The sequence below is a fragment of the Musca autumnalis genome, unplaced genomic scaffold (assembly GCF_047663935.1).
Source record: "Musca autumnalis isolate F117 unplaced genomic scaffold, ASM4766393v1 scaffold_4, whole genome shotgun sequence".
Lineage (NCBI taxonomy): Eukaryota > Metazoa > Arthropoda > Insecta > Diptera > Muscidae > Musca > Musca autumnalis.
The window spans coordinates 181954691-181972524 of record NW_027411977.1 but is presented as its reverse complement, the minus strand read 5'-3'; the positions used below and the strand labels follow the sequence as shown (position 1 = coordinate 181972524).

Below are 17834 nucleotides of genomic sequence, written 5' to 3'. Positions count from 1 at the left end.
GCAATTTAGAGGAATTTTTATAACTAGAAAAATGAAGCTTATAGTAAGTTTACATTTACGAAATCCACTCGATTTCAACTGTCATTTCCATTGCTTAAACGTCAAATGAAATCCAATGGATTTCAGATGAGTTTTCATTTGACGTATTCGCAAAGGACTTGACAGTTGAAATCGAGTAGATTTCGTAAATGTAAACCAAGCATTAGCCAATTTACTGAATGATTCATCTTAAGTTAAGGCATTAAAAATAGTCCTTTGTTTCATAAATTCGCTTAGAATATAACTATTTTTTCTCATTTTTAATAAATTTTTTCTTCAAAATTAGTCGTGTTTGTGAGGCTTTTTCTCCTTAAGAACCGCGAAAAATGGAAAAAATAAGTTGAGTTTCGAAAAATTTGGAATGTTTTGAAGCGATTTGCATCTTTAAATTTTTAAAAAGACGACATCCACTGTGGCATGTCAGGAGAGATATTCATGATTTAGAGTTAGAGGTTCATAGGCTCAAACGGGAACCTCTAGTTCAACGACCCTATCTATCAGACAGGCTTATGTAACATTTACACTAATGAAGTTGAAGGACACTTCAAAGGGCCGTTCGAAAACCAGCGGTCGAAGCAAATACGAGTGGTTTTAGTCCTAATAAGATCCGGGCGTATCTAGGGTACTTTCCTAACAAGTCTACATGAAACTTCGGGAAAGACCTCTCCTTTATTACTTCTTTGCCTAATGTTGGCATCATGTTTTTATTACACGACTTTTCTTCTTGACCTACCTAATCATACGTGGCCCATAGGTGAACCATTTTATTCTTTTTAGTGTCTCGCTGATTCCTCCATGAGATGACGGTGGACTATTGTGGATTTGTCAATGATCTCATGGGTTATGCCAGTAAATACCCAAAGATAACAGATGATTTTATACAGGTCATTACTGGGTAATGTCTATTTAAAAAATTTAATCATCTTAAATTTTTAAAATTCATTCATTTTATAGAGCACGTCAGCAAGGATATCTCTCACTTAAATCTACTAGGCCCATCAACCACTTCAAAGAGGCAAGGTCGGTTATTACAGTAATTGATATCATCTGCACATAGGGCCTGAATGTCATGATTCGCATTACTTCCGCCAAACAATCCTTTTCCGCTTTTGGACTTTGGGGGAAATGTGATTGAGTGTACTTCATGCTTGCCGTTTAGCTGATAAAGAAATGCCCTAATGCCATAGTCCGATGCATCGTATTGTTTGTAGAACCATCCTGAAAAGTCAAAGTGACGGGTGCCGACGTAAAGGCTCAGGTACATAAGAAGCCTCGCCTACTTGCCTTGCTTGCTTCTGATAAAAGAAAAGGACAACCTGTGCTTTTAAGGCCTCGACACATAAGGAGCATGGCATTCTTGGTTAAGTCATATCTGATAAAAGACCAAGTTCGACCTTATAAAAATATTTCAGAATCACATTTGAATTTGGTCAAACTTGGTCTTTAGTCATTTACCACATATAATTTAAGCAAGAATGTCATGCTTCTTATGTGTCGAGGCCTTTAGGCTCTTTTTTAATATTTCAAACGCTCTAATGACTGAATCATTCGTTTCAAATTTCTTAGATTTCTTCAATGCAACCGTTAATGGTGCTGACATCGAAGCAAAGTCATTTATAAACCACCGATACCAGCCGGTGGTTCCCAAAAAGCTCCTTTCTTCCCTGGGACTTTTTGGTATCTTTTGTTTCCCATCTTCTATAATAAATCCCAAATATTTATGTTCACGAAATCAAAACCGGAACTTCTTTAACCTCTGGGGAATAACGCATCCATCAACCTACATAAGGGCTGCGCCGCATTATAGTGCCCGAACGGCATTAGCCAGAATTGTTCTTACTTTAATAATGGAATATTTTTCATGGATCGTGCTCAAGATCCCGTCAAGGTTTTGGATATGCATCCTTTATCGAAAGTTTATTTAGTAGAGTTGGGCAATCTAGCTCCCGCGGCAGATCGATCTTCCTAGTTCCTTTTAACAAAAGGAACTAGTTCCTTAATATAGTTCCATAGTTCCGAGACATATATAGTTCAACGAATCTTCCTCTTTTATTTTTTTTTCGTTTTAAATAGGTCCGAGACCGAAATAGTTCAACGAATCCTTTCATCGTTCTTTTTGTTTCATTCTTTCCGAGACCAAAAAGTTTCATGGTTTGGTGGATGAATTGACATGAAAATAAATGAATTTCAGCGAATAAACAGCAACGGAGAAAGATCGACGTATGTATGTGTTAAATTAAAGGAACGAAAAGAACAAAAGCAACTATTTGTACTATATAAACGCAAGAGTTGTTTTTAGTTCGTTCCGGAACTACACAACTCCATTATTTAGTTTACGGGCATCTGGGCAAAATCGATTCTTTCCCGAATTCTTGACTACTGTTGTGCGGTTGCTCCACTCACTTTCGCTTTCCACTATCACGTTGAAGAAATGGAGAAATGGGATAAACATAGTCCTAGACGGGCACTACGCTCTCGACTATGGTGATCGTATATTTTTCAATGCTAGCTCGGTGAAGACCATTGTCTTTGAATGTGTCAAATATTTTTATCGCAATAACTACATAGTATGCTGTTGTGTAGGTGACAGTTCATGTGCTACTAGTTTACAGGGGTTATTTTTCATTTTCTAGATATTTTGGGTCTCTGTTATGTCCCCATCGTCTACCATTGTTATATCAGGAACGAGTTTAAGCAACCTTCAAAAATCTATACCGAGGTAAAACTCTTGCTCCAAGTTGGGAGATAAAAAGAATTCCATCTCTTGCTGCGCGTCATTTGATGTAGTTGGTCTCCTGCTGTCGTTACTTTAGAAAAAATAACTTTATTTCTACATACTTCTAACGCATCTATCAACTGCCGATATCTAACAAACCTTTCATTTGAACCCCATGAACTTTGACATTGGCAAAAACTTTAGCGGATATTGATTTCTACCTAAGATATAGATTTATCCTATACCTTCTAGAGTTAAATTTAAATTTGAAATGTCATTTACCCAAGCAAAACTTTCCGTTCAGTCTGGGATATGAAAGCGTTCTAATTTTACATAGCCCTACACCAACATTTACATAGCCCTATGACGTCCAAGTTCTGGGGCATGACGGGGTCCATCAACCTACATAAGCGCTGTGTCGCATTACAGACATCGAACGGCATTATCCTGCATTGTTACAGGGGTCTATCGGGTACTATAAATGCGGTGAGGCTTTGCTCTGCTCATCCAACTCAATTTGCCACAAGGTTTACTTCAAATCGACGCTGTAATATGTTTCATGGATCCTGTCCAAGATCCCGTCAATGTATGGAGGTGGATATGCATCCTTTATCGTAAGTTTATTTAGTTTACAGGCATCTAGGCAGAATAAATTTTTTCCTGGTTTCTTGACTACTCTTGTCCGGTTACTTCACGGACTTTTGCTTTTCTCTATCGTGTTGAGCCTTAAGATATTGTCGATTTATTCATGACTTGAAAAGAGAGATGGGATAATAATGGCCCTAGATGGCCACTACGTCCTCGACTAAGGTTATCGTATGTTTTTCGATTCTAGTTCGACCAAAACCGTTGTCTTCGAATGTGTTAAATATTTTGATCGCTATATCTAGTTGTAGAAGTATTTTCCAAAAAAATCGTTGTTGTTCGTCTCCCGCTGTCGTTGCTTTATAAAAATAGCTTCCCCAGGGTAATCACAGATGCACTAGTATGAGAAAAACCCTTCATTTGGACCCCACGAACTTCCACGTTAGCAAACACTTGGGCATATATTGAATCCTATCTGGAGTTTATTTCTACTCTGAAATGGCCTTTTCCCAGGCAAAACTTGCCGTTCAGACTCGGGCATGAAAGTCTTCCAATTTTCACAGCACTATCACATTAGGTATGTCTGGTTACCCTAAAATTTGTAACAATTTGTACCAATTGTTGCTGGAAGTCGTCTGTTAACACAAAAAGTCAGCAAAAGAGAGCGATTTGAAGAGACATTTTGACAGTTCTTTTACTGAGAGTTTGCAAATTCTTGCTGGACAAATTTCTTCTAGCAAGAACTTGTAACTCTTCTTCTTCCTGAAAACAATCAATCATCTGTTTTTAATTTTTCGTTGATTTATGTTTGTGAAAATTAAAAACAATTTTATTGCGGAAATAGCAAGTTAATTGTATTATTTTTTGTAGAACAAAGTTGCAAAGTGGAAAAATCCATTTTTGCGTCATTTTCTTTTTTATTTTTAATAAAATACAACATTTTTGCTTCCTTTGGTTCCTTTATTGGCGGACAAATTGTTCTGTTTTGACAAGTCAGCTGATTGCTTGCTGGTTTTTGCTGGGAAGGTGTCTGTTTACTTTTTACATTTTTTTTTTTTTTTTGCAAAAGAGAATAAAAACTCCTTACTCTCTGAGAAAGTTCTTGCTGGAAAAGTAACCAGACAGACTAATTGTCCACATTATACCACCCTCGTTTTTTCCATCTCGAAACATTTTCATGCGTATCATCGTCATAGCTAGCCAGTCAAACATGCTTGCCTGCCTGCATCATGGAAATAATAATAGTTTTCTCTTTCGCTTCAACTCTCTCTTTCGCAGTCATACACACAACAAAAATCGAAACGCAGTTCTTGACCACGTTAATAAAACCAGTTTAAATAACAAAAAGTTTGTTTACATTTTTTTGTTTTGGTCATAGCACTCCATATTAAGAGTTAGCTAGCTGGTCGTTGACGTTGCTGACACTGGCAACTAAACTCGTTTTCTAAGTTGTTTTGGTTTTTTTCGGTATCACTCCCAACAGTGTCGTCATAAACATTCACTAGCTTAACCAAGTAAACTAAACTGAAAAAAGTCACCCACCAACAACAGACAATGTATGACGTCAAAAGAGGTCAAGACTAACTGAGTTCACAACTGTACATACTATGTATGTATGTATGTTTTTTGGCGGTTCTTTTCATGTTGTCGAAGGGTTTTTACTAGAACAACCACCATTTATCACATTAGTCACTGACCAAGCTGTAAAACGTCACAGCTTGTAAACTAACATTTGTGATCAAAGGACCTTAAAAATCGGAACTATCGTTTACAGTTGTTAGGTTTCAATATTGTTGTTGCATTCGGTAGGTTGAGGTAGTATTGGAGCAATTTAGGTGAATAAAATAAAAGCAGGCCAAGAACATTTGTAATGCATTTGTCAAGGGGAAATCCGTGCCGTGTTGTGGGACTTTCGTGTGTGTGATTTACATTTTTCCGGTGTTGTAAATTTATTGTCCTTTACCGTTATAAATACATACCTAAGTATTTATGTACATACATATAAATTTAATTTAACTGTGAGAGTAGCATAGAGAATAAAATTAATGATGGCTGAACTTTTTACAACTTTGGAACTGCAACTTTTCAGATAAATGACTGCAACTTTTAGATAAAGAGAACCCCCGGCTATAATGCTTCCACAGCAAGTCTGGTTTAAATAAGAAATAAATGACATTTAATATAAAAGCAGGATAATGAAAGATCCTGTAAATCGTTTCAAAAATTCACGCCAAATTTCTTGCCGATGTAAAATAGTATTTATTCCCTAATAACGTCGTGTTATGTTAAGGTACTTGATTTAAACCAATTGCTTCTATGTCCGGGGCTTCTCAAGCAAAAATGTTACACCAATAGCTTAGAAACATCTTAGTACATAAATTGCGTGTGTTTTATTACCGTATTTCGTACATGTCGGCAATGACATGTTGACCCAAAAATAATAAAAAAAAGTAGTCAGGCTTTCTATTGTCTCTACGCATATTAAAAATCCCAACGGATTTTTTAATGAAACTCTTTATTTCATGACATGGAATCCATGTGTATATGCGTGTATGTGAGTGTTAAATTTACATCTACCGACACTATCATGGTATTTAAATATTTATGGTAATTATTTGAAATTCCAAAACATAGAATTCGTGATGAAATGTTTGAAGAAATACTCGTTTGTTGACAAAATAATATTCAGCATTAAATCGTTGCTAATCGTTTATACGCATGTGAGATACGGGTCATAATTATAAGTTATGTTTTGATATTAGTTATATTTTAATAAACGGGCTTCAGAGTTTTAAGCTATATACATATTAAAATTAAAATGGTAAATAATCCGTCTACATGTTTTATTTTATTCAAACCTAACCTTAACTTAACATATCGACACCTCCAAATAATAGTATGCTAAGTCTAAAAAGTGAGTTTTGCAGGAGAAGCTCTCAAAGTTTGGAAATTTGTTTGAACTTCAGTACTATGCTAAGTCAATATTTGCTTATAACTTCTGTTCGGATTGACCGATCATTACCAAAATTAGACAGAATTTAAGTTAAAGGACGTTCGACACCTCCAAATAATAGTTTGCTAATTCTGAAAAGCGAGTTTTGCAGGACAAGCTCTAAAAGTTTGGAAATTTCTTTGACCTTCAGTACTATGCTAAGTAAATATTTGTTTATAACTTTTGCTCGGATCGTCCGATTGTTACCAAAATTTGACTGAATTTAAGTTAAAGGACGTTAAATATAAAAATGTAAAGAACTTGAAAACATGCTAAGTCGACTTAGCATACTATTCTTTGGAGGCGTCGATATGAAGACAAGTATCAGTCAGCTTTGACGATAGCATGGTGGAATAATAAGGTGTAACGCCAAAAACAGCTGATCTTCATACCAGTTGTCAAAATGAGTTATTGTGAATAAAATCACATACAAAATGTAAACAAGCAATTCACAGTAGTTGTGTCTGGTTACCCTAAAATTTGTAACAATTTGTACCAATTGTTGCTGGAAGTCGTCTGTTAACACAAAAAACCGGCAAAAGAGAGCGATTCGAGAGAGACATTTTGACAGTTCTTTCACTGAGAGCTTGCAAATTCTTGCTGGACAAATTTCTTCTAGCAAGCACTTGCAAGCTCTTCTTCTTCCTGAAAACAATCAATCAGCCGTTTTTAGTTTTTTGTTGATTTATGTTTGTGAACATTAAAAACAATTTTATTGTGGAAGTAACATAGTCTAATTGTATTGTTTTATGGAGAACAAATTTGTAAAGTGGAAAAATACTTTTTTGTTTCATTTTCTTTTTTATTTTTAATAAAATACAACGTGTTTGCTTCCTTTGTTGGCGGACAAATTGTTCTGTTTTGGCAAGTCAGCTGATTGCTTGCTGGTTTTTGCTGGGAAGGTGTCTGTTTACTTTTTACAATTTTCTAGCAAAAGAGAATAAAAACCCCTTACTCTCTGAGAAAGTTCTTGCTGGACAATTCTTGCTGGGAAAGTATCCAGACAGACTTAGTATTGCATTACTGTGAGCAAATTTGACGTTTTACATGATTTGATGTAACACCTTTGGTCTGTTCCTTTACTTTTGAAAGTGGTAAAACCGGCAAAAGTAGTAAAAGTTGTAAACTGCTCCTATGTGAATTGTATGGTGTCCCAAGTAAAGGAACGCTTTTCGAGTAAAAAGGTGTAAAACTTGAAGATTCTTCCACGTAAAGGAACAGTGCTCTTCTTATTCCACCACAAAAAACGATAACAGAAACGGTGGATATACATAAATGCGTGAAGAACATATTCTTTAAACGCCCTTAAAGCGGGGTACACACGATCAGTTTTGACTGTCAGTTTTGCTCACATAATCGGTTGCTTGACAGTGTGACCGTTCATTTTTGTCAGTCATCAAAATATTTTGTGGTTGCTGGACAGTTTGACATTTATCGATATTTCCAAAAAATCGACAGTCAAAACTGATCGTGTGTACCCCGTTTAACATATTACCGGATTTAACGAACCCACTGAGTTTCAATTGTCAATTACGTTGCATATACTTCAAATAAATGATGATAGAGAAGGTTAACCCGGCAAAAAGCTGTAATATACATAAGCAGGCCATTAGTTTTAATAATAAATGAAATTATCATAGATGACTTATTCCACTGACAATCCCAATCAAAACAGTCTAAATAGAATAAAATTATTGAATTCTTTTTAAGACTATAACCCTGCGTTTACAAATGCCAGTATTGGCAAGAAAATAGCAAAAATACAAACCTTTTTCACAAATACATTTATAAATTCTTAAATATTTATAGAGAAAAGTATGAATGTATTGGTGAAAATGGTTTGTAACTTTGCTATTGTCCTGCCAATACTGTCTGTGTGTAAACGCCTAGTAAAACTAACAGAATTGGGAAGGCAGTACTAAATATAACAATATGTTCAGTGAATCTAATAAACGAGGTACATGGGTAGAGGGTCTTAGGTTAACACTCCTTCTCTGACCATAGGTATATTAGGTTTAAAATATTGAGGCCACCGCCGAACAATTCAAAAACAATAGGACTAAGTGCGGGAAACAAGTAAGGTGAACCACGAGGATGAGGAATGCCTGGGTAAGGAGGATATAGAACGAAATGTCAACAAACTAACAGAGCCACTAGAATGGAAGTCAACCTGTGAGAAACCTTAGATGACAGAAGATATTCGTAACAAGGCACAATGGTCCCAAATCCAAATTTTCTGGCCAAAACTATTTCAACGTCCATTATGTATTGAAATTAATTATTATTTATAATAAATGTGTACAAACAGCAATTCTTACGTTTTATCGACCAAAATGACCAAAAACTGTCAAAATTTGTTGAACAGGGTGGTCCCGTTGTGTGGGGTCTAAACCAAAACATTGACCTATGTTAATAATTTTTGGTACGAATGATTCATATCTTCCAAGAGGTCAAAATACCAAATTTCAGACGAATCGGCCATAAGGTGACGCTAAAATCCAAAATGACAAAAAATGGACCTATTTTCAAAAAAAAAAAAAAATATACATACTTATTTTCTACACTCTGAAACCCTTAGATATGCATTTTAAGGAAAATCGGTTGATTGATATGAGTATTACCGTTCTATTTTAATTGGATACTACGTACAGTCACAAAAGGTATTTACAAAAAATTCTCCCATCTTAATATAGAAAAATCCACTTTTTTAACTGTGGCAAATTCGAGCACGATTTTACTTCTGAATTTATTAGTACAGACCCCCTGCTATCTTTCAAATTCGATTTGGAGGTGGACATATTTGGACATTTTTTAAAAGTTTAAATATATTTAAAAAATATTTGTAAAAAATAATTTTTAATATATATAAAAACATTGATTTTATTACGCTAATTTTACAAATTTCATCGTTCTTTTTGTAAATATTATGAAAGTACTCATTAACAGCTTCCCGATTCATAATAACTTTGGTCTCACTTCTGTATATTTATGCAGCGACGCAATACAACAAAAATTGTATATTTTACAGCACAAAGTCTGTTTTATTTTTACATAAAAAAGTGTCGACGTTGGTACTGCACCAATCAACGAATACTAACGTTATTTACAAAAACTAATTATTTTCAGATGACTTGATGTGTTTTCTTATTATTCTGTGCAAAAAAAAAATAAAATTTCGAAGCTTCAAAAATAGGGTTTTGGCCAAAAATTTCCTGATTGAAACCTATGTGCAAGGGCAAAGAGGTTCAAAGACTTTACAATAGGACAAAACGTAAAAACAGCTTTATTCTGGAATAACTATAACAAAATAACAAGGAACGTCAAAGGAAACTCCTCAAAAATATTTTGTGAACAGGTAAATGACATCTCAAATGACATGGTGAAAAACACGGAAACAATCGAAGAAACGAACACTACGGATTACATAGTGTCATCAGCGGAGAGTGTTAACGCATTAGAAGAAGGACAAAACATCGACAACTCTATAATGAGTTTCTTACCACACAAAGAATCGGGACCAGACCCAATCTTCCCGGCCGTACTTTAGAGGGAAGTGGACTATACGTATTTCGTACAAGCTGGTCGAAATCTTAAACGCTTGCTTGAAATTTGCGTACACTCCCATAACCTGACAACGGACAAGGGTAGTCTTTATTCCCAAACCTGGCAAGGCAAGTTATGCAATACCAAAATCTTATCGCCCAATAAGTTTATCCAGATTCTTACTCAAGATAATGGAACGGAGGTCGACACCATGATAACAAAATTATGTCTATTCATTAGGGAAGTATTAGCAGGTCAATGAGAACTAGAGTTGTGCCAAAGGAACTACAGTGGCTCCAAGCGAAAGTCGTACACCTAATGACATTTTTGTAATTGACTTATATCTCCGATACAAAAAGGGATAGGAAGAAAGTATTTACGCAGATTTATAGTGTATTTAGTCGACAATTTAGAAACACGATATAATAAAATAATCAACCCGTTTACATTGTTGAAAAATTAAATTAGCTAAAATACTAAGAATTATAGCACCAAGCGAAAGTCGTACAGCAATTATAAAGACAAAGTATTTGTTAATATAATTAATTCTAGTACATGTTCCTGTTTTTTGTTAAATCCTACGATAGATTTAGTGTAACATCTGTGCTTTTTAACAATTGAGAGGGTCAATTCTGGAAACTTGTATCAGGTTAAATGGGAAAGAAGCGTAAAAATTAAACAAAAATTATTTTTATGAAACAACATGAGAAAATGATTTATTCAACTTTACAAAAACAATTTTTTTAGATTCAGCAGATATCGAAAATTAAAACTACAAAGTTATTCAATACCTTGATGTCTACTAATAAGAAAAAAAACACATATGAAATATTTAAAATAACTCGAACATTAAAAAAATAATATTTTCTTTTGGGTAGTTTAATACACGAAGTGCAAAATGAGTTGATTTTTAGTGTCCTGACACTCTAATCGATTGAGAAAAATATTTGGAAGCTTATTTTTCCAATGTGCAGTCAAATTTTTGCAACATAAATACCTTGTCAATTGTTGATAAAAACAGACGTAAAAAAGCTGTACATAAATTTATCCAAGAGAGATGTTTAGAATATCAAAACAATAGCGATGAATGCATAAATTTTCTTAAAAGAGTGTAATTTTCATAGATCCAACAAGTTCTGTGCGAAACCTGACATTACATTCTGAAAAATCCCACAAATTGCTTCATGCCTAATACACGAATAATAGAACATAACGCATCAGTGTATTTGTGAGTGTGTGGGGCTTATCTTTCAGATTTGAATCTTTGTTTTATAATTTTTTGAAGTCATTGGGAATCAAACTGTGAAATTTTATAATTAAAATGAGTTCTCACTACTTGGCGAATAATGTATTGGTCAAGGTAAGCGTTGTTCTTTCTGCCAAAACTCTGACTTCAAGCATAAAAGCTTATTATTTGCGACCACTGTTATTAAATAATTGTTTCAATAACATGGGTTGGCTGGACTGTAGTCCAAGCTTGAACAATAAATCATTTATAGTGGTTCTATAAATGGAAAATGTCTCCAGACGACTTATACTTCCAGACATCCTTATAGGAGAGATTTTCAAAACAAACAGCGACATATTTTTAACTTCAGCTGTTCAAAACTGGTCAAAAATATTCTAAATCGATTGCAGAATTCAACTGAAACCAAAAATATGCCGTAGGACGATTTATATTAATAAATATTTTGTCTTTATAATTGCTGTACGACTTTCGCTTGATGCTAAAATTCTTAGTATTTTAGATATTTTAATTTTAAAACAATGTAAACGGGTTGACTATTTTATTATATCGTGTTTCTAAATTGTCGACTAAATACACTATAAAGCTGCGTAAATACTTTCTTCCTATCCCTTTTTGTATCGGAGATAAAAGTCAATTAAAAAAATTGCATTAGGTGTACGACTTTCGCTTGGAGCCACTGTATATGGATCAATCTAGTTCACTTCGCAGTTTCAATGACCCACATTTTTTCATTGAACAAACTGCGTATACTTAATATCACACATAAGATTTCATGATGTTGCTCATACGTTTTGGAACTAGTAGAAGGAACTAGGAGTTGGATTACCCAACTCTAATGGGAACTACATCGACTAGGATTCTAGAGACAATTTTGTTTGCCCACCCCATAGCAATTCAGGTATGCTATGAAGCAGCCATCGCCGAAATAGGGCCGTAAGTCGATAAACGGGTGGAGTTGATCATAACACGTTCCTTGAGGGGGAGGCCTGAGCGAATACAGAGTGTCTTAACTGATTTAACGCTAACACGCTACTATAGTTGCTGCTACGATATCGTACAAATTACTACGTATCTCTATAAACAGGGTACTGACGTTCCTGCACGCAGAGAAAAAAATATGTTTGATCCAACAATATTCCAAGAGCAAAATATGTATTGTTAACATATTGTTGGATTCCTCATGTAGTATTGTAAATCCAAAAATAGTTTGTGTCAACTGAACAATATTTCTCTCTTTTCTTCGAAAATTTGTTTCTCTTCTCTCGCTATTCGATGCCGTGTTGAAAAAACAATTTTGGTGAGTTGTGGTGTGAGTTGTGGTGTGGTATGACATGCTGCCTTTACCTTTGTTTTTGTGTGTATGTACTTGTGAGACTCTTGTTTTTATTTGTTTCTGTTTTGCTTCATTCTTCTTTCCTTTTCATGTTTGTTATGGTGTTTAATTATTCCTTATGTTGTGGTGGGTTCTTGTGGCTTTTTGTTTGCCAATGCAGCAAACCATGTATTGTGTTCATCAATGATTGCAATATTATACGCGACATTTTTATCCAAGTTATGCGAAAAGTGTATATGAGAAGTATATGCACTCAAATCAAAAATTTCTGGGCTGGTTTTCTGTATTGACAATACTTTTTGTAAACAAAATTAGATTATGATAGTTCCTAAAATCGGTATTGTTAACGATTTTAACAATATTGCGGAAATTCGAAAGTTGTTTTTGTTTTCTATGTTTGGAACAAAAGATGGTATTTTTGGATTTGGATTACAATGTTTGAACAAAACAAATACATTTTTGGAACCAAAACATATATTTTTGTTCCAACAAAAGCGAAAAATATTTTTTTCTCTGCGTGTGTGAGGAACAGACTACAAGTACCGAAATATCTGTGTGGGACAGAAAGCTGAAGCCTCCGTGTGGGCAGGAATGCCATGTTGGTTGTTTTCCCCTTACTTGTGGTGATTGTTGACGCACAAAAACCACTGTTTAAGCAGGAAAACCAACTGTTCAGAGGTAAAAATCGATACCGATCATAGGTCTGTAGGGATTTTTATCTCAGAACAGTTGGCATCCATGCGTGTTGGACAGAAAACCGACGTCTCTGTGTGGGACGGAAAGAAGAAGAGAAAACCGAAGTTTCTGTGTGGGACAGTAATCTGAAGTTTGTGTATGGAACAGACAACAAACAAAAAGTCTTTGTGTGCAATGTATCAATAGAACCGCCACAATGGGAAGTCCTTTCCAAAACACCCCACCTTGGTGGATATCAAGCCCCCAAGCAGTACTAAGCTGACTTCAATGACGAAAACTGGAATACTAAAGGCTCACCTGGTATGAAGTGAATGCGAATTATTGTGCATTGATTACAGCAAGCAAATGACTTCAATGCATGACTGGCGTAGATAAAGGTGCTGTTGAGTACATATCGATTCAATGCTACTATGATGGCAGGGGAAGATTGTAGGTGTTGTTGTATGTATGTGACACCTGTCACGTTACTAATAATCCTCCTAAATTGCACTTAAGCTAAATTTTGTGGGTAGCCGAAGATTTTGTCCAATTTAGACCGGCTTAGAACTTGATGTCTTTGGAAGAACATTTTCGATGTGTAAAGTTTTGGCCAAATCGGATACTCTTACATTATAATATAATGGAGTATCGTTCAGTCTGAAATTGGCTATTTCATATTTTCACTCTGAAAACTTAATCAAAAGCTCTTTACGGTTCATAGTATATTATATTCGGCAGAACGGACATCGACAAGATCAATTAAATACAAATCATTTATTGAAATCTACAGGTTAATGCATAAATAAATACAAAAATTCACACATATCGATACACATACCTAAAAACCTTGACACCATACAAAATAATTATTTACATTTCACAACGTCGTAAATAGCAAATTTTCCAACTACAAACAACAAAATATTTTACCCACATTTAACGCATGACAGCACAATCTAACAGATGCTATTGACTCATCCGTAGGTAGTTATCTGAGTTTTTCGAATTTTTGCACAGTAAAATAAACTAAATAACTACGTTCTCTGGAAATCAATTGCAACTAATTTGTTCATTTGAGAGGAGATGGGGTGTCCCCCCACAAAAAAACAATAATAGTAAAACAAGAAAACCTACACGATTAACAATATGACATAATCCACATTCTGATAATTACACCAATAAAAGTGATGTATTTTCAAAAGATTATTTCAAACTTTTTCCGTACAACAGCCAGTTCTACTCAGGCGTAAAACAAGATGAGTTATTTGAGTTCAATAGGTATTGTTATTGAAACTATTTTTATGCTCCAAATTCTAGTTCAATTTATGTTGCTTAATTCAATTTATGACCCCATTCTTTGTTTTTCTTTCCAGAAATATCTCGTGTCGACATGTCACCGGCAGACGAGTCATCTTATGTCTCGGGTCCCAGTAAAAAGGCCTCCTACACACTGGTGGCTTTAAAATTCCTCCAACTGGTAAGTAGAACACTTTGTTTTGCTTTTGTTAGCTTTTAATTAACAATTAAATATTAACTATGACTTTCCTACCCATATGTCTAGTGTCTCATCATTTGCTGTATAGGTCTGATCGATGAACCAGCAACACATTCCAACATACGGACTTTTATTACTCCCCGCGTTATTGGTTTATGTTATGTGACCTTTGGCAGTCTATTAATTTACTCGGCTATTTATTTAATAATGGCCCTATTCGGTGACATGTGAGTTCGAATGTTTATAATGTTTATAACCTTATGTTAGCTGACATTTATTGAGAACAAAAATTGATTGTGTGTATTTGTTGTTTTATTTTCATTTCTTTGTAGGGCTCCATGGCGAACATCTGTCTTATGGTCTTTGGTTGGATTTGTTTTGTTTGTGGCCACCACCTCTCTTTTGTTCCGTGATTGGTCAGCTACAAAAGATTTGAATTATTGGCATCCAAATATGTCTCGTTTGGATTTGGTATTGGGAGCAGCATCTGTGTCTCTGGTCACTGCACTTATTTTCCTTATGGATATCTTAATTACCCTGCGTTTTGGCGTGTCGGGAGATTTGGAGTAAACAGAAGAAATTTTTCCGCAATTTTTGTTATGTGCATGTCAAGGAAAACACCCGTCATGCTCTCGCAACTAAGGTCGTTAAAATTTAAATTAAGGCTATGCTTACATCAAACAGATATAATGAGAAAAACATAACTTGTATGCAATGAAATCGATCACTTAAATGTAAAAAGCCCCGTTTGATGTAAGCATCGTCTTAGAGTAAGTTTCTACTGGGGCTTGGTATCATGATATCGGCTTTATCTTGCTTTTGTTGAAGGATGTTTTCTTACATTTGACGTCAAGCCAAATAAACATGGCGCCATTATCATGATATTAAACGCTAGTATAAACGTACTGTAAGCATTTTGTATGAAAGCGAGAGTCTACGAAAGTGTTATATACATACATTCTGTTCTATTTATCTCCCATTTTGTATTTTGTAACAATAATCAATCCGTCCTTATATGTTATCTAAGTATAACAGTCATCTAATTTTAAGTTTGTGTCTCGGCTAAGACGTACCATTTTATAACTGTTAATGTTCAAATATTTTAACATACTGTTCATAAACATCTGTAGATATGCTGTAATATTTACAGCCTCTCAAAGAGTATCCCTTACACATGTTTACACATCGTTTTTAATGAATATTTACAATTTATCTTATTTTTTAACGAAAATATTGTATATTTTTTTTATTAATGTTCCACCATTTTTACATCACTTGAATGGTAATATTAATATTCGACCATTTACTTCTTTTTGAAAAAAATGTACAAAACGAAAATATACATACATATATGTTATTTAATATTTTTATAACTACAACTAATATATAAGAATAATATTTTTAATAATTAATAAATAAAACACAATAAATTCGTTTAAATTTGTTTTTATTTAATTTTAGCTGAAGAAAAATGAGTTTAACAATAGGCGATAAAGAAATGGCTGGCTTAACTTTTAATTTTTTATCCATTTTCTTGTTTAAAAGATTAATTTTTGCGCCTGCCGGAAAACAGCTGATAAATTTATGTTTACATACGAGAATGCCGTATCAAATAGAGCGTTCCCTAAAAGAAAAATTTACATATGAGTTGCCACATCATTTTGATAGATGCAATTTTTCATAGATAATAGCTCTGTTCCTTTACGTGCAAGAATCTTCAACCTTTACCACTTTTTACTCGAAAAGCGTTCCTTTACTTCAGACACAATACAATTCATATGGGAGCAGTTTACAACTTTTACTACTTTTGCCGGTTTTACTATATTCAAAAGTAAAGGAACAGACCAAATGTAAAAGTGGGAATTGTGGAAATATTCTGTTTAAAAAAAGTTTGTGCGAAAAGAAAGTTAATTTTTATTATAATTTCAAGTTTTCCATTGAAAAATATGTACAGTGACTATCACTGAAAATGATGCAACCTGAAAAAAATGTAAACGTCGATAACTTTGAAACGAGTTGAGATTTTTTAACAATTCATAAAACAATTTTGCATGCTGAAAAGTTGTCTTGCTAAAACTTGTAAGTTCTCAGTCACAAAACTCTCCAAAATTCTCGCACGATTCTCTACAAATTAGCTCCCTTTTACTTTACAAGTTTTTTATCGAACAGCATTTTGTAAAAGTTTGTACAAACTTTTGGGTTATCGTACAGACCTAATGTAACTGAAATTTGGTTGCATAATCACATATGGTCTGTTCGAGTACTACAAGAATCTACAAATTTAACAAAATTTTATTTAAAAAATTCGACATAGACATTTTTAAATTGAGCATTGAAAATTGAGAAGCTTCCACTGCCTATCGAGCGGATTCCGCGGCCTGAACCGGAGATAGTCGCCAGCACATCGACCGGGTTGATGACTCCGGATCAAGCCGGAAGCTCGGGTTGTCCGAATCCCTTGCGGACACCAAAGCTGTCTGCAGCAGGGACGGTCACCCCGGCTTCATCTCCCCGAAGTCGGAGAAAGCACGGGCGGAGGTGCCTACTGCGACAGCCCCGCCGGTGAATGCCACTAAAGCTGCTGGGAAAACAGGGGTGGGAAATGCTCTGAAGCCACCGATTTGCGGAAGCCGGATAAACAGGCATCTGCGGTATCAGTGGCGAGGAACAAATCCAGCCACTCGGGGAAAAGCAAAAACGGACCGGAAGGGGAAACTGGCTCTGCTGGAGGTCGGGTGATTGATGGGACAGACGGTCCATCAACCTCAAAGCTAGCTAGCGGCCAGAAGACAACCTCTTCACTACAACATAGTATGAAGAGAGTGAGGTCTTCTGAGGACCCGCATCCAGATGCTAAGAGGTTGGGTGATCGCCAGTCTGATAGTCGACCGTCATCGTATGCAAAAATGGCCGCTCGACAGCCAGTTAAGGGAGCTCAACCGGGGAGGGCCTGTAAAGGCAGCCCGGGTCAAAAACACCCTAAACCTGCTGGAGAGAAGCCATGCGAGCCGCACAGGCCTGCTAGAATGACAGCCCCATATGACCTTTTGGTGGCAATCATTGATAGAACTGATCCTGAAGGCAGGATCAATGACGATCACTGGTTGCTGGGTCTTCTGAGGAAGGTCATTACTTCCGATGATGTAGATGAGAGAAAGACCGGCTTTGGCAGGGCAGCCGTTTACAAGGGCGTCAAAGTTATCAACT

The 17834-nt window shown here is 35.3% G+C and overlaps 1 protein-coding gene across 4 annotated transcripts in view; it reads left to right on the top strand.

The window, feature by feature from the left end:
• The window catches only part of LOC141400966 (uncharacterized), a 41487-nt gene extending 25420 nt beyond the window's left edge, over window positions 1–16067 (top strand). For 3 of the 4 annotated variants that reach the window (XM_073980692.1, XM_073980691.1, XM_073980690.1), the window contains exons 2-5: window positions 14363–14410; window positions 14506–14609; window positions 14694–14854; window positions 14960–16067. In XM_073980692.1, the coding sequence (XP_073836793.1) occupies window positions 14389–14410; window positions 14506–14609; window positions 14694–14854; window positions 14960–15197 (525 nt within the window). In that variant the 5' untranslated portion in view covers window positions 14363–14388 and the 3' untranslated portion in view covers window positions 15198–16067. The remainder of the gene's footprint in view (window positions 1–14362; window positions 14411–14505; window positions 14610–14693; window positions 14855–14959) is intronic. The other variant, XM_073980693.1, reaches the window with a different exon arrangement.
• The last annotated feature ends 1767 nt before the right edge of the window (window positions 16068–17834 follow it).